The sequence below is a fragment of the Oryctolagus cuniculus genome, chromosome 7 (assembly GCF_051225735.1).
Source record: "Oryctolagus cuniculus isolate XC-2025 breed Fujian yellow rabbit chromosome 7, ASM5122573v1, whole genome shotgun sequence".
Lineage (NCBI taxonomy): Eukaryota > Metazoa > Chordata > Mammalia > Lagomorpha > Leporidae > Oryctolagus > Oryctolagus cuniculus.
Window position 1 is genome coordinate 133,343,041 of NC_142873.1, and position 23,397 is coordinate 133,366,437.

At 44.2% G+C, this 23,397-nt stretch overlaps 1 protein-coding gene across 3 annotated transcripts in view; it reads right to left on the bottom strand.

The window, feature by feature from the left end:
* Window positions 1-1,132: 1,132 nt before the first annotated feature.
* Window positions 1,133-23,397, bottom strand: part of ZMPSTE24 (zinc metallopeptidase STE24) — a 50,791-nt gene continuing 28,526 nt past the window's right edge. For all 3 annotated transcript variants that reach the window (XR_016211098.1, XM_017346422.4, XM_089300920.1), the window contains 3 exons: window positions 12,052-12,156; window positions 6,964-7,107; window positions 1,133-2,862 (listed from right to left, as the gene is read on the bottom strand). Coding sequence is in view for 2 of the 3 variants with exons in the window: in XM_017346422.4 (XP_017201911.4) it covers window positions 2,638-2,862; window positions 6,964-7,107; window positions 12,052-12,156 (474 nt within the window). In the remaining variant the exon portion in view is untranslated. The remainder of the gene's footprint in view (window positions 2,863-6,963; window positions 7,108-12,051; window positions 12,157-23,397) is intronic.

Here is a 23,397-nt window from a genome sequence, read left to right on the forward strand (position 1 = left end):
AGGCTGGTCCAGCTGAAGCCAGAAGCCTGGAATTCCATCTGCATCTTCCATGTGAATGGCAAGGAGCCAAGTACCTGGGCCATCTTCCACTGCTTTCCGGGTGCATTAGCAGGAGCTGGATCAGAGGCGGAGTAGCGGTGACTCACAGCGCTGACAGGGATGCCAGTGTCAAAAGTGGTGGCTTAACTGGCTGTGCCAACACTGGCCCCCTGTAATTTTCCTTCTATAGCCCCCAGGAGAGAACTTCAAGCACTCTGGTGGTAGTCAGCCTTCTTCTGTTGATGGAGTCAAAGCCACATAAAGTAGCTATGTACAAAAGTATCCAAAGGCTTGATGAAAAAGACCAAGAGGAAGAGAGCTTTCTCAGCGAGGGGAGACTACACAAAGGTAAGGTAACAGTGAGCATATGAAGTCTAAGGGGCAGGCTGGATCATCACCAAGGCTCCAACCACTGCACTGACACAAGAAACCCTGTATCCTAAGCAGGCAGAATTTACTAGCAGCTCACAGAGCTCAGCCAGAGACCAGCTCAAATACTAAGGCAGGAGACACCCAGCAGACTCTGCACTGGACTGAGACCAGCCTGCAGGAGTTGGGCTGCTCGATACTCCAGGCTTTGAGCTACTTGATTCTGCCTCCTGCATACCCACCAACTCTAGGGTGCAAGGGGCCAACTCTTTCCTTCCTGGGTTGGTTCATTTACTCTTGCCATGATTGGACAATAGCTCAGGAACTCGCCAGTGTCCTGTGGCCATCTCTGTGCCTCTGCTGTCCATGAACTGTGACTAGGTCAGTCACATCGTGAAAAGTTAGTTATTGCTGCCACAGGCAGGGAAGACCAAGGAGGCAGCTGGAGTAGATCAGGCAGGCCCCAGACAACTTGAAGTTGTAAACGTCGAGAAGGAATGACTCTAGATGAAGCGTCTCTGGAAATATCAGCAGAGCTGGCATGCTCTGGAGTGGGGCAGGTGGTGACCGGGGGGGTGGGGGCAGGGGTGCTACCTGGACACCTCTCGGCGTAGGGCTACTGTGCACACTACTCTTCCTGCACTAGCACCCAGGTCCCCTAGGGCATACAAGCACAGCTGGGCAACCGACGACACGCGTTATAGCACACTAAAGACCACGGATATCAATCTGCATTGGCAATTTTTAATGGTTCACTTGTGCAGAACTGAAATTTGTACTTAAAGGCACAGAAGGAAGGAAAGGCAGTCACCAGAGCATGGAGTCACAGGTGCAGATGCTGATAAAAACCGCTGGACTGATCCCCTGTAGCCTTAGGAAAATAAATAATGTAGGACTGAACTAGATTTTCATTTGTGTTCTATTTCCACTCGAAAGTCAGCTGAGCCCAAGACTTTGTGGCCAGACACAGAAGTGCACAGCCGACTGCACTTTGGAAGACGTGCGCCGAAGGTAAACATCACCAGTGAGCAGGTGAGCCAGACGGTGAGGCACAAGGTCAGTTCTCATTCAGAAAGCAGCTGAGGCCTGCAGCCGCCAACACCCGGCTTCAACAGTGGAAATCTTTCAGGGCGTTTGTTTTGCAAGGAAACATTATCTGCATGCCAACAACTACAATTTTCAACAATGGAATCAGATTGAGTTAGTAAGTCCTTACGACTTACTGGTAAAAATTACAAAAATAAAAACTGAAACTCTCCTGTCCTTGAAAGATAGAAAACTATATTTTTTCCTGTACATAAGAGAATCATCAGTACTTCATCCTTATGCCTCTTAAGCTGTCTTTTCTTCTTCTTTCCACGTTCTGCCACTTTTAACAAAGCAAAATCTGTTCAGTGTGGCAATCTGTGCTAAAGGATGCACTATGTATTGACTGAGTTAAACAGAGTGAATGAAGAAAAGCCTAGTTTATCCCTAGTGGTACCGTAGCTCACCAGGCGGAAGGAAAGATAAAAACTGAAGTTCTTCTTAAAAATGGAAACAAAGTGATTTAAAACATCCTGTACATAATTTCTGCTTCCAAAGCACTGCTGGAAACGCCGGTCAGCGTGCGGCCTGGAGGACAGGGAGAATGTGCAGTCCGGCAGATGAGCAGAGCCCACTTCCGACTACTCCCACTGAAGCACATCCGCCTCCCCACTCTGCTCGTCATTCTCATCCGGGACACTGATTGGCCAAGTTACAGCACAACAGCTGAAAAGTGACAACAAATTTCAACTCGGGTGTGTGCCCGATGATTCGGGACCACACACAGCTTCTGTGGCACAGAAAGGACAAGCGACGCTGTCCCCTCATGGAGACAGTGTCCCCAATACCTCATATGCAGACATCACATACATGTCTCATTAAAGTAACTTCTGTATTTTCTCAAGGAAAATTTGCAGGTTGATGGGAAATCAGATGCCAAAAATAAGAAAAAACTATGCCTTTAAAAACATTAAGCCTCAAAATTTTATCCAAGTGTTTTCTTTAAGAAATGGATTATTAAAATCATTTTTGAAATGAGATTTTAAGTGTATTTAAATCTGGGCTTTTCCATACTTAATAATTTTTCTTCTAAAAAAAGTCTAAAAACATCAAGAGCTGGAACATGCTGCCAGGACAGAACTCATCGGGCCGTCTCGGGTCGCAGGCCCAGGTGCCTCGGTCTCGGGTCGCAGGCCCAGGTGCTCAGTCTTGTTTTGGGGTTTTCAGAGCCTGAAGTCTCTCCAGTAGCGGGGGGTGAGAGTAATGCCACATGGAAAACAGCCAGTCCGAAACAGGGAACCCCAGGTTATCTTTGTTGAGTTTGATTAAAGCAGAATATAAGTCTTTAGCCTTCCCCAGGTTCTTGGCAAATGCATCAGCTTGAAATTCAAATCTGCGGCTCAGGACTGTCAGGCAAAAAGAAAGAACCTGAAAGAGTAAACGCAGATTTTAACATCTGTCCACCTCTTTGTTGTCACCGAAGGTTTCACAGGCTAAGATGCAGAGGAAGTTAGGAGAAAAGAAATGGCAGGCCGGAAGAAAGACCACTTGCATTTAGGGGAACTGCAGTGGCAAAATTATAAATGGAACCATACCCACATCTCCCCAAGCAAACAGACCATAAATGGAAATGTTATCCTTAAAAAAAAGGGGGGGGGGGTAGCGCTATGGCATTGTAGGTTAAGCCTCTGACTGCAGTGCCAGCATTCCATATAGGCACTGGTTTGAGTCCTGACTGCTCCTCTTCCAATCTAGGTCTCTGCTATGGCCTGGGAAAGCAGTGGAAGAAGATGGCCCAAAGGCATGGGCCCCTGCACCTGCATGGGAGACCCAGAAGACGCTCCTGGCTTTGGATCAGCCCAGTTCTGGCCGTTGTGGCCATTTGGGAAGTGAACCAGTGGCTGGAAGACTTCTCTCTCTCTGTCTCTCCCTCTGTCTGTAACTTTGCCTCTCAAATAAGTAAATCTTTAAAGACAGAAAAACACAAAAACCGACTTTTAGAAATTCACCACATGCCAGGAACTGAGCAGGCCTCCATATATTCTCCAATAATCTCTCATTCATGCTTTGCAGTTGAGGCACGTGATGATCAGATAGGCCAGACAACTGGCAGAGGGTAGTAATGATGAAATTCTTGGTGACTCCACAGCCAATGCACACCTCTTTCTCAGAGCCAAAGTCATGCAAATTTAGGAGGGTGCTTCAAAAAGTAAGTGGAAAATTGAATTTAATTTCCATGGACTTTTGAAGATGCTTTCATATTTATGATTTTAATTTTTTGGTATCAAAATAAAGTTATCTGCTAATTCCAGCTTTCCATGAACTTTTTTTATATACCTTGGGATTTTTAGATTTTTTTTTCTGAAGGAAACATATTCTTTGTATATTTATATCTTGTAGGTTGAATGACACAAATGTCTATTTCTTAAAATATTTTGGCATAGGCCGGCGCCGCGGCTCACTAGGCTAATCCTCCGCCTAGCGGCGCCGGCACACCGGGTTCTAGTCCCGGTTGGGGCGCCGGATTCTGTCCCGGTTGCCCCTCTTCCAGGCCAACCCTCTGCTGTGGCCAGGGAGTGCAGTGGAGGATGGCCCAGGTGCTTGGGCCCTGCACCCCATGGGAGACCAGGAAAAGCACCTGAATCCTGGCTCCTGCCATCGGATCAGCGCGGTGCGCCGGCTGCAGCGGCCATTGGAGGGTGAACCAATGGCAAAGGAAGACCTTTCTCTCTGTCTATCTCTCTCACTGTCCACTCTGCCTGACCAAAAAAAAAAAAAAAAAAAAAAATTTGGCATAAAAATTTTTTTAAAAGGAAAAAAAATCTTATATATTAGCCAGTAGCAAATACAATTTTAAACAGTTTTCTGGGACTGGTATCATGGCGCAGTGGGTTAAGCTGCCACCTGCAACACTAGCATCCCATATAAATGTCACTTCAAGTCCTGGCTGTTTGACTTCTGACCCAGCTCCCTGCCAATGTCTGGGAAAGCAACAAAAGATGGCCTGTGTACTTGAGTCCCTGCCACCCACATGGGAGACCCAAATGGAGTTCCAGGCTCCTGGCTTCAGTGTGGCCCAGTACCAGCCACTGTACTGGTAATTTGGGGAGTGAACCAATGGATGGAAGATCTCTCTCTCTCTCTCTATCTCTGTCTGGAACTCTGCTTTTCAAATAAATAAACCTTTAAAATAAGAAAATAAGTAGTTTTCTCAAGAAAAACATCTCCATGCCATCATGACCTAATATTTTTTTTTTTTTTTTAATTTTTTGGACAGGCAGAGTGGACAGTGAGAGAGAGAGAGACAGAGAGAAAGGTCTTCCTTTGCCGTTGGTGACCTAACTAATATTAAACAAGATTTTCCTCTTGAATGTCTCATCCTTTTGAATCAACCCTCGGGGCTGTACAAGGTTTTACAGCAGTTGCTAATACATTTATGGATGAGTCACGTTTCATCTTACTATTATCCTACATATATTTAGTTTTTTTAAAGTGAAATCAACCACTGAGTATAAGGAAACAAAACGAAACAACCACAATAGATGCCATGAGGGATGATCCCAAGCACCACCCACACCTCGACTTCTAAGAAGACCCTTCCCCTCCAACAGAACTGAGTTCATGATTATTTGGATATCTTGGTTCCAGTCTGGCAGATTAGAGCAGACAATTAGGCAGACGTGATGACCTTAACGCACAGTGGTAACAGCAAAGATTTTCAGCCCCACAAGAGGGAAGAGATAAGAAAATCAACTAAATAAAAACATAAATAGCGCAGCTGCTTAGAAAAGCAGAGCAGTGAGGTCACTTAATGCATACAACTTAGTGTCCCTCAGGAATTCATGAACAGTGGCAGAAGATAGAAATGATAATGCCAGTATGGGGTGTTCTAGAACCTCTGTTTTAGGCAGTAACAAACTGTATAAGGCATTCAATAAATATTTTTTTTATTTATTTTATTTTTACTTTTTTTTTTTTTTGACAGGCAGAGTGGACAGTGAGAAAGAGAGAGACAGAGAGAAAGGTCTTCCTTTGCCGTTGGTTCACCCTCCAATGGCCGCCATGGCCGGCCCGCTGCGGCCGGCGCACCACACTGATCTGAAGCCAGGAGCCAGGTACCTATCCTGGTCTCCCATGGGGTGCAGGGCCCAAGCACTTGCGCCATCCTCCACTGCACACCCTGGCCACAGCAGAGAGCTGGCCTGGAAGAGGAGCAACAGGGACAGAATCCGGCGCCCCGACTGGGACTAGAACCTGGTAAGCTGGCGCCGCAGGCGGAGGATTAGCCTAGTGAGCCGCGGCACCTGCCTCAATAAATATTTTCAACAGAAGATAAAACAAAAAACTTTCCATTTAAGTATAATAAATCTCAATTTCCTGCAAAATTTATCTATGTGGATAATGTTACACAAATATGATCTAGTCCTTTTTGTTTCCTTAAATATACATACACACTTTTTCAAAATGGAGAAGTAAGATTCATTCAGTTTATCTTTTTTTTTTTTACAGGCAGAGCACACAGAGAGAAAGGTCTTCCTTTGCCGTTGGTTCACCCTCCAACGGCCGCTGCCGGCCAGCGTACCACACTGATCCAAAGCCAGGAGCCAGGTGCTTCTCCTGGTCTCCCATACGGGTGCAGGGCCCAAGCACTTGGGCCATCCTCCACTGCACTCCCAGGCCACAGCAGAGAGCTGGACTAGAAGAGCAGCAACCGGGACAGAATCCGGCACCCTGACCAGGACTAGAACCCGGTGTGCCGGCGTCGCAGGCTGAGGATTAGCCTATTGACCCATGGCGCCAGCCCATTTAGTTTATCTTAAAGCCTTAACTCTACAACCTGTCCCAAGAAATTCTTCTGAATGGAGACAGCTCAGGATCCCCAATATTACTTCTTTGGTAACTATGGAAGTCTTACCAAATACAATGAAATGTTGCCCTTCTCAGATTTGTCACACAGACTCAGAAATCTATATCTTATCACATGGATGGAATTTCCCTGCTAGATGATCTCAGAGCGGGTATTTTTACCTTCCCTTCATGAAGCATCCAACTTTATTTAGTAGGTCCTGAGTGGAACCCAAGGCTCTTGGAGGCAGTTGGCCATAGACAACTACAGTTAGAGAGACAATATCATACAGCCTCTCTTAAATTTAGCCATATATATATTTATTTATTTATTATATTTTGTCTCCTGGGACACAGCTTTTCACTCAAGCATTGGTGTATCATGGTCTAGGACACAGTATTCTGATAATCCACCACATTTGTGAAGTACGTATTACATCAAACTTTCATCACTAAATTCTAATTCTCAGTTTTTTCCCACTAACAGTATACACGCTTTTATTTACTCAATTGAGCTTCAATTGTTCTGCTACATTCTCAGACTGGTCAGTAAATCAAGGGACTAAAAGATTTTGATTCATTTATGTGTTAAATCTACATGGTTTTCATTCTTTTACACATCCTAAAGGTTCTAGATTTGAAACAGGCAAGGACAAGTGTGAGACCACTTTAATTATACATTACCTCATTATATGGCGAAAAAATAAACTGGAAGATGATCAGTAGTCCAATGAGAGTGGGTTGGCTGTCATAAAAACCAAACGCAGCAAAAAGTTCCTTCCGACCAATTAATACAGCGAACAAGAAAAAACACAGGAAAGAATTCATCTAGAAAGAGGAACATTGAGATTTCCAAGTTATTATGAAGCTGATTTTACTGTGAGATCAGTAATATCAAAAAAGTATGAGAAATTATGGCTTGACTTTAAGAAAAGTGCTTGTGTGATCACAGATAAAGTTATTTAGGTATTCTTATTACTTCACTTTTATTTTCAAAAGTAAAATAAAAGTTCTCCAAAAAATAAATCGTATAGTTTTCAAGGGGCAACCTTGAGTTAAGGTCCCTTACAATTCAAGAATCAAAATAGGAGACTCGTTGGAATAAAATTCCATTCTTTTCCCTTAGCCAAGCAGGATCATGGAGGCTAAATAAGTTCTAGGCGCCTGCTCCTGCCTTCGGCCTAGCCCAGCCCTAGCCTTTGCTGCCATCTGAGGAGTGAACCAGTGGATGGAAGACCTCTTTCTCTAACTCTTCCTTTGGAATAAAGAAATCTTAAGGAAAAAAAAAAAAAAAAAAAAAAAAGGCTCTCACCAGTTGCCACAGAATGAAATGTAGGCAGCTTTGTCCCTTATAGCTCAGAGGACCCAATATGATAAACTCCAACAGAAAACTCAGGAGACTCCTGGACTTACAATCTAGGAATCTATTTTTGTTGAGTAGCCACTGTCCTTTTGAAAAACAGCTTTTAGTTTACTACTGGGACCTACTAGAGACTGAAATCCTGGCTGTGGGTCATCACAATTCTACAACTCGGGCTTTTCCTCCTGAGTTCAAGGCATATGTTGATCTGCCTGGCCCAAAGTGGTGTGCAGAAGCCCTCCAGCAGCAGGTGGTTACCCAGAGGAAACGAAGCAAGGCATGAAGGCAGAAGTGAGTCAATGAACAGGAGCTCCCACACTAGTACACTACCTCCTGCTACTCCACTACCCATCAATCAACACTTACTCATGCAAGGCAAGTGCCTAACCTTTTTTTTTTTTTTTTTTTTGGTGACAGGCAGAGTGGACAGTAAGAGAGAGAGAGAGATAGAAAAGTCTTCCTTTACCGTTGGTTCACCCTCCAATAGCCGCTGTGGCCAGTGCACCACGCTGATCCAAAGCAAGGAGCCAGGTGCTTCTCCTGGTCTCCCATGCGAGTGCAGGGCCCAAGGACTTGGGCCATCCTCCACTGCCTTCCAGGGCCACAGCAGAGAGCTGGACTGGAAAAGGAGCAACTGGGACAGAATCCGGCACCCCGACCGAGACTAGAACCCGGTGTGCCAGCGCCGAAGGCGGAGGATTAGCCCAGTGAGCCGTGGTGCCGGCTCTAACCATCATTTAATTGAGGAAAAAACTAGAAACATTCACACAAATGTTAGCACCAGCAGAAAGTGGACTGCTGTGAAATGATAGTGCCACTTGGACACACTCTGAAAGGCAGTGGGGAAGGAAAACACTCTCAGTGAGGGAACGCCTGGCTGTCTTACTGTCCACCCAGACAGGGACAAAGAGCCTGAGCTAAGGACATCTAAGTATATACTAACTCACAGGCAGCAGGCACGTAATGGATTGGCTGGATGAGCAGGGCCTTGAAACAAACTAGAGCATGGCTAACAAAGAGAGCTGGAGAAGGAGTAGGTAGAAAATTTCCCAAAGTAGCCCAGGTTTATTATAAATATACTTTGGCTTAATGTACATGTTCATCAAGGCACCCACAGAAGAGAAGACTCTTGACAGTCAGGTGGAGAAGACCCCTGCTCTGGAGACCAGCCAGCCCTGTCCCACAGATACCACAGACCTCAGCCAAGGGGCTCAACTAGAGTGGGCAGCATATAAGACACAGAGTCAATGCCATCAGTCAATAATACAGGTGGGGCTGGCACTGTGGCATAGCAGATAAAGCTGCTGCCTGCAGTGCCAGCATCCCATATGGGTGCCGGTTCAAGTCCTGGCTGCTCCACTTCCAATCCAGCTCTCTGCTATGGCCTGGGAAAGCAATAGAAGATGGCCCAAGTGCTTGGGCCCCCACACCTGTGTAGGAGACCCAGAAGAAGCTCCAGGCTTCTGGCTTTGGATCAGCCCAGCTTGGCCATTGCAGCCATTTGGGGAGTGAACCAGCAGATGTAAGACTTCTCTCTCTCTGCCTCTTCCTCTCTGTAACTCTGCCTTTCAAATAAATAATTCTTTAGAAAACAGGCCTCCCCCTCCTGGCCCCTGCCAAGTGCCCTACCTGTCAGAAGGGGCATCAACTCCAACCCTGACAAGGTACCACACGAGGGACTACCCGGGGGGTAAGCTGCTTTCACTGGACCCCTTCCTCTATGGATCACTGCCCAGTGGTTTTTGTTCTTGAAGTGAATGCTAAATTTCAACTTGGATTTCAACATATTTAACGTCTTACCCACTGCTAAGTACCCATAGAAACTAGCTTCAAGCTAAGGAACTCATCCCTATCCCTAAAGATGTAAGACAGAAGTGCTCACTGCAGTTGACGAGCCTTCCCTGGAACCAGCGGGCCTTTTACAAAGGCATGAAGACCCACTTTAAGGGTCAGTTAAGGATGGGACTGGTGTTGTGGTGTAGTAAGTTAAGCCGCTGCCTCCAAGGCTGCATCCTATGTGGGTGCAAGTTCAGGTCCTGGCTGCTCCAATTCCCATCCAGTTTCCTGCTAACGTGCCTGAGAAAGCAGCAGAGGATGGCCCAGGTCCTTGGGCCCTTGCTATGCATGTGGGAGACCGAATGAAGCTCCTGGTCCTTGGCTTTGGCCTCGCCAAGCCTTGGGCGCTGTGGTCATTTGTGGAGTGAAACAGCAGATGGAAGATCTCTGTTTCCCTGTCTGTCTCCCTCTCTCTGTAACTCTGCCTTTCAAATAAAAAGAAAAATTACACTATCCTTGTAAATAAAATACTCATATCTATTTATGGGATTCCAACCAAATTAAAAAAATAAGAAGAAAAAGAGTTAAGGGGCCACTGGTGCAACAGATGATGGCTCAAGTAGTTGGGCCTGGGGGCCAGCGCCGTGGCTCACTTGGTTAATCCTTCACCTGCGGTGCTGGCATCCCATATGGGCACCGGTTCTAGTCCCGGCTGTTCCTCTTCCAGTCCAGCTCTCTGTTGTGGCCCAGGAAGGCAGTAGAAGATGGCCCAAGTGCTTGGGTGCCTGCACCCGCGCTGGAGACCCGGAAGAAGCACCTGGCTCCTGGCTTCAGATTGGCGTAGCTCCGGCTGAAGTGGCCATCTGGGGGGTGAACCAACGGAAGGAAGACCTTTCTCTTTCTCTTTCTCTTTCTCTCTTTCTCTCTTTCTCTCTTTCTCTCTCTCTCTCTCTCTCTCTCTCTCACTGTCTAACTCTATCTGTCAGATAAATAATAATAATAAGATGTAGCAGCGATAGAAGAGAATATAACAGTTACTAAAAAACCTAAACACAAAATTACCATATGATTCAAGTAGTTGGGTCTCTACCACTCACAAGGGAGACCAGACTGAGTTCTGGGTTCCTGGACTCAACCTGGCTCAGCCCTGGTTGCTGCAGGCATTCGGGTAGTGAATCAGCAGATGGAAGATCTTTGTCTGCCTTTCTGTCTCTGTCTGCTTTTCAAATAAAATGAAAAAAAAAAAACAAACTCAATTCAGCCCATGTGTGCTCAGAACCAGTCACAAAGACATACTGCTATTTCAGCAGAGCCTGAGAGTCTCTTGGCTTAGATATATTAAAGCCCAGAGGAGGACTGCTATTGGGATTTTCTTCTTCTTTTAAATATTCATTTATTTTATTTGAAAGACAGAATTAGAGAGAGAGGGAGGGACAGAGAGGGGGGCAGGGATCTTCCATCTGCTAGTTCACTCCCCAAATGGCCACAACGGCTGGAGCTGGACCGGCTTGGAAGGCAGGAGCCAGGAGCTTCTTCTAGGTCTCCCACATGGGTGCAGGGGCCCAAGGACTGCTTTCTTCTGCTGCTGCTTTCCTAGACGCTTTAGCAGGGAGCTGGATTGGAAGTGGAGCAGATGGGAATTGAACCATTGCCTGGATGAGATGGGATGCTGCTGTCACAGGCAGTGACTTTACTGCTAAGCTATAACGCTGGCCTCAATGGTTTCTTCTTTATATTTTCCACAATTTTTAATGAATATACTTATTTCACTCTTAAAAGAAATTTTTAATCAAGTATTTAAGGGGGCTGGCGCTGTGGTGTAGCAGGTAAAGCCTGCAGCTGCTGCCTGCAGGGCTGGCATCCCCCATGGGCTCGAGTCCTGGCTGCTCCACTTCTGATCTAGCTCCCTGCTAATAGGACTGGGAAAGCAGTGAAGATGGACCAAGTCCCTGGGGCCCTACACCCATGTGGGAGACCCAGAAGAAAATCCTGGCTCCAGGATTTGGATTGGTGCAGCTCCAGGCAATGCAGCCGTCTGGGGAGTGAACTAGCAGATGGAAGACCTCTCTCTCTCTCTCTCTAACTCTGCCTTTCAAATAAATAAATAAAATCTTTAAAAAAAAAAAAAAAAAAAAGCAGCCACGTTAGGCATTAAAATACTTTTTTTGTTTTGTTTGTTTGGAAGATTTAATTTGAAAGGCAGAGTTACAGACAGACAGATATGTTAGATAGGTGCCCATATGGGTTGCCGACACTGCAAGTGCACTACGCCACAGCGTGGCCCCTAGGCTGCTGCTTGGAGCTTTATGGCTCTTATATCTGAGTGACTCTGGAGAGGATGATTATGGTGGCAAAAATAAATATTTATATAATACTTATCATGGCACAGGTACTACTTTGAACTCTTTACACATATTCACTCATTTAATTCTTAATCAGCCCTGTGAGATGCTATCAATCAGTGAGGGAATGGTGGTAGAGAGACAGTAAGGAGGGTGCCTGAGGTCACACAGCTCGGGCATTAGGGAGCCCGGCTATGGAGTCTGTTTGAATCTCTCTACACAGCACCTCTCGAAGCTGCCACACTTCTACTTTGACTACCAGGCCATACAAAAGAACTGCCACTGCAAACTTACCTGGCTAATAATGATATTTTTGACTGTGTGTCCCAACTTCCAGTGCCCCAGTTCATGGCCTAGTACAGCAAGCACCTCCTCATTTTTACATCCTTGCTTCTTAGTCTGAATCAAAGAACAAATGGAAAATAAATTATTGAGTACCCTCAAGAAGTTTATACATTTTAACTCAGCAATAACCATTTATGACTTCTAGCTTAGAGAAATAATCAGACTTCTCTGTATAACTGTGCATTCAGTAACAAAACAGCCCAGGCAGCACTCCATGTGAGACACTGGGTTAAGCTCTAAAGATACGATCATGAACAGAACAGATACTCCCTGACTTTGAAAAGCCTACAGTCTAAACTGTTAGATTAGGAAAAAGCTGGAAAAAATAAATTTTTGTCCATAGAACAATAATCAAATCAATTGTAATAAGGTCACATGACAGCCATATTAAAAACCCATCAAAATGTTGTCTTTAGAGATTATGTTCTGACATGGGAAACTGCTCATGATTACAATACATGATATACTCATTGGAAGTATTTTTAAAAATTGAATTCAGACATGGGAAAATGGTTTATTTGAGGAAGACAGTGTGGTGCAGTGGGTTAAGCCACTGCCTGTGATGCTGGCAACTATATTGGTGCTCTGGTTTGTGTCCTGGCTGCTCTGCTTCTGTTGCAGCTTCCTGTTAATGTGCCTGTGAGAGAGCAGATTATGGCCCAAGTCCTTGAGCCCCTGCTACCCATGTGGGAAGTCCAGATGGAGCTCTGGGCTCCTGGCTTCAGCCTGGCACAGCTTTAGCCATTGTAGCCACTGAGAAAGTAAACCAGTGATTGAACTCTGTAATCAATACACAATCATTCTTAGGCGTTTAAAATTAACAGAAAAGTGATCTCTGTTAAATATAGGAGTGGGAATAAGAGAGGGAGGAGATATATAGGTCGGCACATGCTTACTCGGACTTACCTCCAATAGTGAAGCTAGAAATGTGCCAGGGGATTTCAACTCAATCTTATCAAGGAGGCATGTACCAATGCCAGCGCACTTGGTAAAGTGATAAGAACATAACCGATCAAAAAGGTAGGGTAAGTGTTGAAGAGATTTCACAAATAAGACCAGTGTAAGCAAATAATGAAGGATAGAATTGAAAGGGAGAGAATGATCCTGCAGGGGAAGCAGGACACACAGCAGATACATAGAATGGCAAATGTCCCAAACAGCACTCTGGCCTCAGAATCAACCCTTGGGGCATTTGGATCTGGCTAAAAGGCCCATGAGAGTTTCACAGGCATGGAAAGCCATGACACGGTGGCAAAAACAACCTAAATGAAAGATCCTGGTGAACAAGACCCCAGCAGAAGGAACAGGCCATCAAGGAGGGAGGCGCCTTTCTCTGAAGGGAGGAAGGAACCTCCACTGTAATATGGCCTTGACTAAACAAGTTCAGAGTTGGTGAACTCAAAGGGCTTCCATAGCCTAGACAGCTCATGGCAAAAGCCTCGGGGGACTGCTGACGTCATAAATAAGAGTGCCAATTGTTAAATCAACAACGGGAGCCACTGGGTACATGCTCCCCACATAGGATTTCTGTCCTTAATGTGTTTTACTACGAAACTTAAAGACAACACTACTAGTCGAACAATACCCTATACCTTGTGTGGTTGTGTGAGGGCAGCCTGTTGAAATCCTTGCTTAGTATATACTAAGTTGATCTTCTGTATATGAAGGTAATTGAAAATGCAACTCGATGAAGGGCAGGATGGGAGAGAGAGTGGGAGAGGGGAGGGCCGTGGGAGGGAGGGAGGTTGGGGGGAATCCATAACAATACAAAAAAAAATGACAGAAAAAAAAGTAAACCAGTGAATAAAGATCTCTCTCTGTGCCTTCCTCTCTCTGTCCCTCTGTCTTTCAAATAAATAAATGTAAAAAAAAATGGTTTATTACATGAAGTAAACAGGATGCAAATTAAAAATATATACAGTATTTATGAAAAAATATGAATGTATGTAAAATTACAAATACAGAAAATAAACTGGAATTACATCAAAACATTAACAAACATTAACAGTAGTTATTTCATATAGTATCTTCAACTATTTTATATCTTTCCTATTTTCCAAATTTTTTTTTTTTTTGGGGGGGACAGGCAGAGTTAGACAGTGAGAGAGAGAGAGAGAGAGAGAGAGAGAGAAAGGTCTTCCTTCTGTTGGTTCACCCCCCAACGGCCGCTGCGGCCGGTGCACCGCGCTGATCCGAAGCCAGGAGCCAGGTGCTTCTTCCTGGTCTCCCATGTGGGTGCAGGGCCCAAGGATTTGGGCCATCCTCCACTGCCTTCCCGGGACACAGTAGAGAGCTCGACTGGAAGAGGAGCAACCGGGACGGGACAGAACCGGCGCCCCAACCGAGACTAGAACCTGGAGTGCTGGTGCCGCAGGCAGAGGACTAGCCTAGTCTAGTGAGCCGCTGCACTGGCCCAAATTATTATTCTTGACCCAAAAAAAAACAAATGGTAAGATTTCAAGTTAAGATGGCAGAAAGAACACTCACATTTAATTTAGTCAAGAAATTCTTTTTTTTTTTTTTTTTTTTTTTTTTTTTTTTATTTATTTACTTGAAAGGCAGAGTTACAGATAAGGGGAGAGACAGACAGCGACAGATCTTGCATCTGCTGGCTTTCTCTCCAAATGGCTTCAACAGCTAGGATTGGGCCAGGCTGAAGCCAGGAGCCAGAAACTGCCAGGGGCGTAAATACTTGGGTCATCTTTCTTTCATAAGCTTTCTCAGGCACATTAGCAGGAAGCTGAAACAGAAGTGGAGCAGCTATGACTTGAACCAGAGTTCATACGGGATGCCAGCATTGTAGGTGGTGGCCTAGCCTGCTGTGCCACAAGGCCAGCCCCCAAGAAATACTTTTTTAAAAGATATAAACCCACAGGAGGGAGAGAAAAGGAGAGGTGAAAAGAGTCACATTTTGGAAGTTGGAAAGCAGAAATACAAATAACAGACTGAGGAGACCCAGCGAGTTGAATGAAGCCAGCACTGGAAGTGTGCAGAACAAGCCTGAATGATACCACTGAGTCTCCAAAGGGCCTGTGAAATGACATCAGTTACCTCTGAAGTGGGGGACAGGAGGTGGTGGCTGAAATTAGAATTGAGTGAGTGCTATTTGAAAAATGATGGGGCCAGCATGGTAGCACAGTAAGTTAATCCTCTGCCTGTGGCGCCGGCATCCCATATGGGCGCCGGTTCTAGTCCCGGCTGCTCCTCTTCCCGTCCAGCTCTCTGCTATGGCCTGGGATAGCAGTGGAGGATGGCCCAGGTCGCTGGGCTGGTGCATCTGCATGGGAGACCAGGAGGAAGCTCCTGGCTCCTGGCTGCGGATAGGTGCTGCTCCGGCCATTGTGGCCATTTGGGCAGTGAACCAACAAAAGGAAGACCTTTCTCTCTATTTCTCTCTCTCTTGCTGTCTGTAACTCTACCTGTCAAATAAAAAATCTTGAAAAAAAAAAAAAAGGTCAAAAATCCAGATTCTTTTTCCAACTTCATGCCAAAAAGCAATTAACTGTTCCTCCATCATCCTGGCAGAGGCCTGAAAGCTTAATCTCTCTGGAGAGGGCAAAAGAAGAGGATTTTTTTTTTTTTTTTTTTTTAAGATTTATTTATTGGAAAGGAAGAGTTACAGAGAGGCAGAGGCAAAGGCAGAGAGAAAGAAGTCTTCCATCCACTGGTTCATTCCCCAAATGGGTACAATGGCCGGAGCTGAGCTGATCTGAAGCCAGAAGCTAGGAGCTTCCTCCAGGTCTCCCACGCAGGTGCAGGGGCCCAAGCACTTGGGCCATCTTCTACTGCTTTCCCAGGCCACAGCAGAGAGCTAGATCAGTAGTGGAGCAGCTGGGTCTTGAACCAGCACCCATATGGGATGCCAGCACTGCTATGCCACAGCGCTGGCAAGAAGAGGATCTTTCCACTCAGGAGCCAACACAGCTGAGTTCCAAGGTATACTAGCAACACATCGTGTCATGAGTGATAAGGTCTGCTGAACACTGAGGACTGCTCTGCCAAGCAGCCCTCTCCTCACACATGGCTCTCAGAACGCAAACCTCTAGGCAGAAGATTGTACAATATTCCACGGGGACTTGAACTACACTACCAGGAAAAACCTAATGATACTGACACTAGGAGTTCCCGCAACAAAAAAACCCACACATGCCACCCTACAGTGAAGTTCAAAACTGAAGAACATTATCTACAAGTCCAGAGACTCCAACCAGTGTTCTAGTCCTCTTCTCTTTCTAAGGAGCAGATAAACCAGGATTATTAGATACATGAGGTAAGTTGTTCAGATGGAAGACTACATCCAGAAAAAAAAAAAAAAAACCAGCAACATGGAATAAACAGAAATTATGTAAGGGAAAAGTTTAGAGAGAGCATGTACTGAACTGATAGAAAAAGAGGAGAATGCTGTAAAAATGGAAAATTCAGGGAAAAAATTTTCTAGAAATCACTGCTGGCTTCATTCGACTTGTTGAGTCTCCTCAGTCTGCTATTTGTACTTCTGGTTTCCAACTTCCAAAATGTGACTCTTCACATTAACACTGAGGAACTAGAGCTGATGAAGGAATCTCCCAGAACACAGATGTGCAGAACTGGGAAACGGGAGCAAAGGTAAGGAAATTCAATGTAATAAGTCTGACACTCAAGCAACAGGAGCTCTGTGAAGAGCAGGGACAGGGCTGGCACTGTGGCATAGCGGGTAAAGCTGGCACCTGCACCCATCTGGGAGACCCAGAAGAAGCTCCTGGCTCCTGGCTTCGGATTGGCTCAGCTTCAGCCATTGTGGCCATCTAGGGAGTAAACCAGGGATGGAAGACCTCTTTCTCTCTCTCTCTCTGCCTCTCTGTAATGCTCCCTTTTGAATAAATAAATAAATATTTTTTAAAAAATAGAGAGAAGGGAAAAAATGGAGAGGAGGACACCATCAACAACATAATTCCAGAAAGTCTCCTAGAACCCCAAATCCTCAATTTCCATTTAAAAGTCTCAATGCATATTTCTCAGCACTGTGAATGAAAATGGACGCCCATTAAAGCATGCAAAATTTCAGAATACTGAGACAGAGAAAGGATCCCACAAACTTCCAGAAGAGCAAAATGCAGGTGACACACTAAGGTTCAGTGATCTGGATGATCTGATACTTCATCAGCAATAATGCAATCAAGCAGGCAACAGAACAATGCCTTGTCAATTTGAAGGCAAGTGATTTCCAATCTAGAAATCTATACCCCTGGGGCCAGCGCTGTGGCATAGTGGGTAACGCCACCACCTGCAGTGCCGGCATCCCATATGGGCGCTGGTTCAAGTCCCGGCTGCTCCACTTCCAATCCAGCTCTCTGCCTGGGAAAGCAGTAGAAGATGGCTCCTGCACCCACGTGGGAGACCTGCAAGAATCTCCTGGCTTCTGGCTTCAGATTGGCATAGTTCTGGCCATTGTAGCCATCTGGGGAGTGAACCAGCAGATGGAAGACCTCTCTCTCTCTCTCTTTCTGCCTCTGCCCCTCTGTAACTCTGCCTTTCAAACAAGTGAATAAATTTTAAAAAAGCATAAAGGCACAATTTGATAAACTGTAATACATCAAGCACCTGTGTAACTAATACCTAGTTACAAAAAAAAATGACAGAAAATAATCCCAAATGTCAGTAATCATGACATATACAAATGAACTAAGCTTGTAAATTAACAATAATAATAATAATAACAGTGGAGCTGGCAAGCTGCTGCTCGCAATGCTAGAATCCTGTACCAGGACAAAGGTTCAAGTCCTAGACGCTCTGCTTCTGATCCAGTTTCTTGCTAATGCACCTGGAAAGGCAGCAGATGTTGGCCCAAGTTCTTAGGTCCCTGCCACCTATGTGGGAGATCAGGATGGAGTTCCTGGCTCCTGTCTTCACCCTGGCTCAGATCTGGCTCTTGTGGTCATTTTGGAAATGAATCAGCAGATAAAAGAGTTCTGTCTCTCCTTCTTTTCTGTCACTCTGCCTTTCAAATAAATAAATAAATCTTAAAAATAAAAATAAAAAAATGGTATCTCAACAACTAAAAAAAGGGGGGGGGGGGAAAGGGGGTGAGAGGGAGAGAAGAAGGAAGGGAATATCACTATGTCCTTAGAATTGTATCTACAAATCACATTGAATCTGTTAAAAATTAATTAAAAATTAAAATTTTAAAAAGTATGAAAAATATTTAAGGACATAAAAATAAAGTAACTAGCAGTATAAACATAAAAGCAGCCATAACAAAATCTATTTATATGCTAAGGGCAAGGGTCATAAAAGATATAAGGACATAGAGGTAAAAAGTAAATATACAAATGAGGTAACAGATTTGTGACAATCATACAATTTTTGTAACTGTGCTAAAATCACTGAATGGTAAACTTTATTTTTTTCCTTATGATTTATTTTTATTTATTTGAGATGTAGAATATCAGAGACAAAGGGAGAAACAGAGAAAAAGAAAGAGAGAAGCTTTCTATCTATGGTTCACTCCCCAAATGGCCACAAGAGCCAAGGCCAGGCCGGGTCACAGCCAGAAGCCTGGAACTCCATCTGGGCCTCTCACCTGGGTGGCAGTTACCCTCCCAGACACATTAGCAGGGAGATGGATCAGAAGCAAAGCAGCCAGGACTCGAACATGTGCTCCAATACAGGATGCTAACATTGCAGGTAGTGGCTTAACCTGCTGTGCCAAAACACCAGCCCCTTGAATGGTACACTTTAAATGATTAAAAGAGGGAATTTTATGTTATGTGAATTTTATCTACATCTTTCTTCAAAGTAAAAGGATGACATCTAGCAAATAATAACTGAAAGAAAGATGCAATAGCAGAATTAATATCAGATGAAATTAACTTAATGGTAAAGAGTACGATTAAAGATCACAACAGAATGAAAAAAAGGTTCCTTATACCAGGATACATTGACTTAATTTCATTTTTAAACATTTATTATTTATTTGAAAGTCAGAGTTACACAGAGAGAGAAGAGGCAGAGAGAGAGAGAGAGAGGTCTTCCATCTGCTGGTTCACTCCCCAATTGGCCGCAATGGCTGGAGCTGCACCAATCTGAAGCCAGGAATCAGGGGCTTCTTCTGGGTCTCCCATGTGGGTGCAGGGTCACAAGCACTTGGGCCATCTTCTACTGCTTTCCCAGGCCACAGCAGAGAGCTGGATCGGAAGAGGAGCAGCCGGAACTCGAACTGATGCCCATATGGGATGCTGGCATTGTAGACAGCGGCTTTACCCGTTACATCACAGTGCCGGCCTCAATATAAATTAATCTTAAATTTGGATGTATGATGGTCTCCAAATGAATTAATTCTAAATTGTCAACTATGTGAAGCCTTAACAAATCTGTCACAGGACAGGATGTTACTCTTCTCAATAACGGAAACAGAGAAAATAAGATATTAATAAAGATAGATTTGAATACAAAAACTGGATTGAATAACATCATTAATAAGCAGGGCTATCATTGTGGCAGAGTGGGTAAAGCCACCACCTGTGGGGCTACTACTGTGGCGTGATGGGTTAAGCTGCCACCTACTATACCTGCATCCCATATGGGCACCATTTCCAATCCTGGCTGCTCCAATTCCAATCTAGCTCTCTGCTAATATACCTGGGAAAGCAGCAGAAGATGGCCCAAGTGCTTGGGCCCCTGCACCCATGTAGGAGACCCAGAAGAAGCTCCTGGCTCCTGGCTTCAGTCTGGACCAGCTCTAGCAGTTGCAGTTGCGGCCATTTGGGGTGTGGATCAGTGAGTGAAAAATCTCTCTGTCTCTCCCTTCCTCTCTCTAACTCTGCCTTTCAAATAAATAAATAAATCTTGGAAAAAAAAAAAAAAGACACTACCTACAACGTCAACATCCAATATTGGAGTGCATGTTCCTGCCACCATCAGAGAACATATATCATAGAAAATGAAAGCTCAATGATTTGAAATAAATTTCTGTGATTTAAAAGGGCAAATCACAACTGCATAAGTAGATGAGCATGGAATTGACTTTTATGTGCCTTAGAAAAATGCAATACAGGCAGCAAGAGTTACTGGAATCTAATTATTCTACTATTTTCCCCTTCTTTCAACAATTCCTCATTTTTAAAGAAAAAAAAAAAGACCACTGAAAAGGCAGCTGGGTATATACGAGAGAAAGGGACAGACTGAAGTCATTCTGCACGACAGTATTGACACTATTTCTTTTCCTTTTACATTTTAGAGTTTAGATCAGAATATGCTTTAGCAGAGAAAATATGCTTAGTAGAGAATCAGATATCTAACCTCTGTCCCTTAAATGACTAAGAAATACACACTTACCCATACTCAGAAAATAGTCACTAAAACACTGATTCACAGACACTTACTCTAAGGTGAAAATTAAAAGGTACAACTGAAGAATTGCAAACATATTCACTGTAAGAATATTCCTTTTAATATTTGTATTTATCCGAGGAGCAGAGAGGGAGCTACCATGTGCTGATTAGTTCTCCAAATGTTCCCAACAGGAGGAGCCTGCAATTCAGTCTTGGTCTCCCACGGGGTGGCAGGAACCCAATTACTTGAATCATCAGTAGTGCCTAGCAGGGTCTGCGTTAGGAGGAAGCTACAGTGAGGAGCCAGAGGCAGCAATCAAACCCAGGCACTCTGCTGTGGGATGTATACTTCTTAACTGCTGGGCCAACTGCCCGATCCAAGAATATTCTCAATAGCAAAAAAAAAAATGGAAAACAATCTATATATCTGAATAGAAAATGAGGAAATATTTATAGCTTAGAAAGTCCAGTAATATATTTTAGTAAGACAGTTATGGTCTGTGGGACCACATATGATTTTTTCTTACTGATGTTTTCTAACTTTTCTTTTACTTTAGTAGTAAATATATTTTATTTAACAACAATAGTGAGGGGCCAGTGCTGTGGTGAGGTAGGTTAACTCCCTGCCTGCAGTACCAGCATTCCATATGGGTGCCAGTTCCTGTCCAAGCTCTCCTCTTCCAATTCCAACTCTCTGCTCGTAGCCTGGGAAGGCACTGGAGGATGGCCCAAGTGCTTGCATCCCTGCATCCACATGGGAGACCTGGAGGAAGCTCCTGGCTCCTGGCTTCAGATCAGTCTGGCCCCAGACCTCTCTGGCTCTGGCTTTTGCAGCCATTTGGGGAGTGAACCAGCAGATGGAAGACCTTTCTGTCTCTCCATCTCTCTGTAACTCTATCTCTCAAAGAAATGAATGAAATCTTAAAAAAAAAAAAAAAAGCCAATAGTGATGATAGCATCCACTTATTAATGGACTATATACCACTGAAAGTACTAAGTATTTTACTTACAGTTCATTAATTTTCACTACTGTAAGACAGGTATTATCAGCTTCATTTTATATAAAGCAACATGGTTTTTACCAGTTACCTGCTTCCCACTATAAATCAGGAATTCTTTATAAAACAATCAATTCTCTATAAGGTGTTTCAGCATAGGCTCTTGTTTCCTGATTTGTTCTCTGGTTTAGGAAGCTATTTTGAATAATATCAGAATCCCATTCAAAGACAGGCTCATATAGAACAAGAGGTTAAGAAAGGAATATGGGGCCGGCGCCGTGGTGTAGTGGATAAAACTGCTGCCTGCAGTGCCAGCATCCTGTATGAGTGCCGGTTCCAGTCCCTGCTGCTCCACTTCTGATGCAGCTCCCTGCTATGGCCTGGGAAAGCAGTAGAAGATGGCCCAAGTCCTTGGGCCCCTGCACCTGCGTGGGAAGCTCCTGGCTCCTGGCTTTGGATTAGCTCAGCTCCAGCCATTGCAGCTATCTGGGAAGTGAACCAGTGGATGGAAGACTCCTCCCCCACTCTCTGTAGCTCTGCCTTTCAAATAAATAAATAAATAAATCTTAAAAAAAAAAAAAAAGAAAGGAATACTTTAAACAAAGGAGGTTTGCTGACGGGATAGATTCTTAGAACCATTCATCTTCGATTTTCTGTACCAGTACCTTTCTACAAAATTCACCTATGCCTTATTAGCTCTCAAACCACCAAGTGGGGCAGTATTACCTTCATGTCAGAGACAAAGAGAGAGAAGTTAAGAGATGAAAATGTCTTTCTAGTAAGTAGTAGGCAACCCCCTACTCCCTGCCCCTGCCTGGGCCTTTCTATTATCTGACTTTAGTTTACTGTCCATTGAGCCTTTGGAGACCTTATGCTCTCTTCTTAGCTTACAATCCTATGACTCTTGCTCACAGTGACCTTTATTTTAATATCCTACATGATGGGGTTATCTCACTTAAAAGATGCAAGCACAATCAAAGGACTGCCACTTAACCTGCCACAGAATGTTGCTTCACCTCTGTGTTTAAGGTGGTACTCCATTAGAGCAGATTTTCAGGGTCAAAACAGATGTTTAAATGATAATCGTTATTTTCAGGTACTTAAAAAATGTATACAGTACAAAGTATTTCACATATTTTATTTCATTTAATCTTCACAACCCTAAAAGGTAGGCATGGTTAGTCTGGTATTTTTCAATGAGGGGAGCTTTCTCCAGACATCTGGCAACATTTGGAAACATTTTGGTTGTCACAGTTTTGGCAGGGAGTTGTCACTGGTTGCTAGTGAGGAGAGACCAGGGATGCTACTAAACATACTGGAAGTGCAGGACACCTCCCACAGCAAAAGTTATCCAGCTCAGCATGGCAACAGCGCCAAGGCGGAGAAACCCTTCTGGCCTCATCTGCCAGTTAAGGAAAGATTTTTTTAAAAGAAGATAAAATAAGAAATCAAAGATTTAGAAAACCTGGGTGGGGCTGATGATGTGGCACAGTAGGTTAAGCCATCACCTGAGACACTGCTCCATTTTCAATCCAGCTCCCTGCTAACAAGCCTGGAGAAGCAGATGATGGCCCAAGTGCTTGGGCCCCTGACATCCACGTGGAGACCTGGATGGAGCTGCAGGCTCCTGGCTTCAGCCTTGTCTAGCCCCAGCTACTGCAGTCATTTGGGGAGTAAACCAGGGGGTGGAAAATCTCTTTCCCTCTCTCTCTCTTTTTTTGTTTGTTATATAGTTTTTTTTTTTATTTAATAAATGTGAATTTACAAAGTGCAACTTTTGTATCCCTCTCTCTCTTTCTCCTTCTCTGTCACTCTATCTTTCAGATAAATAAATAAATCTTAAAAAAAGTTTTAGAAAGCTTAACTTGCTCAAGGCTACACAGATGCTAAGTGAATGGAGACCTAAAATCTTCTCTAAATGATATCCAGGCCAATGACACATTCTATCGCGCATACATCAGTGACCCTTTGTGATGAAATTTGTATTA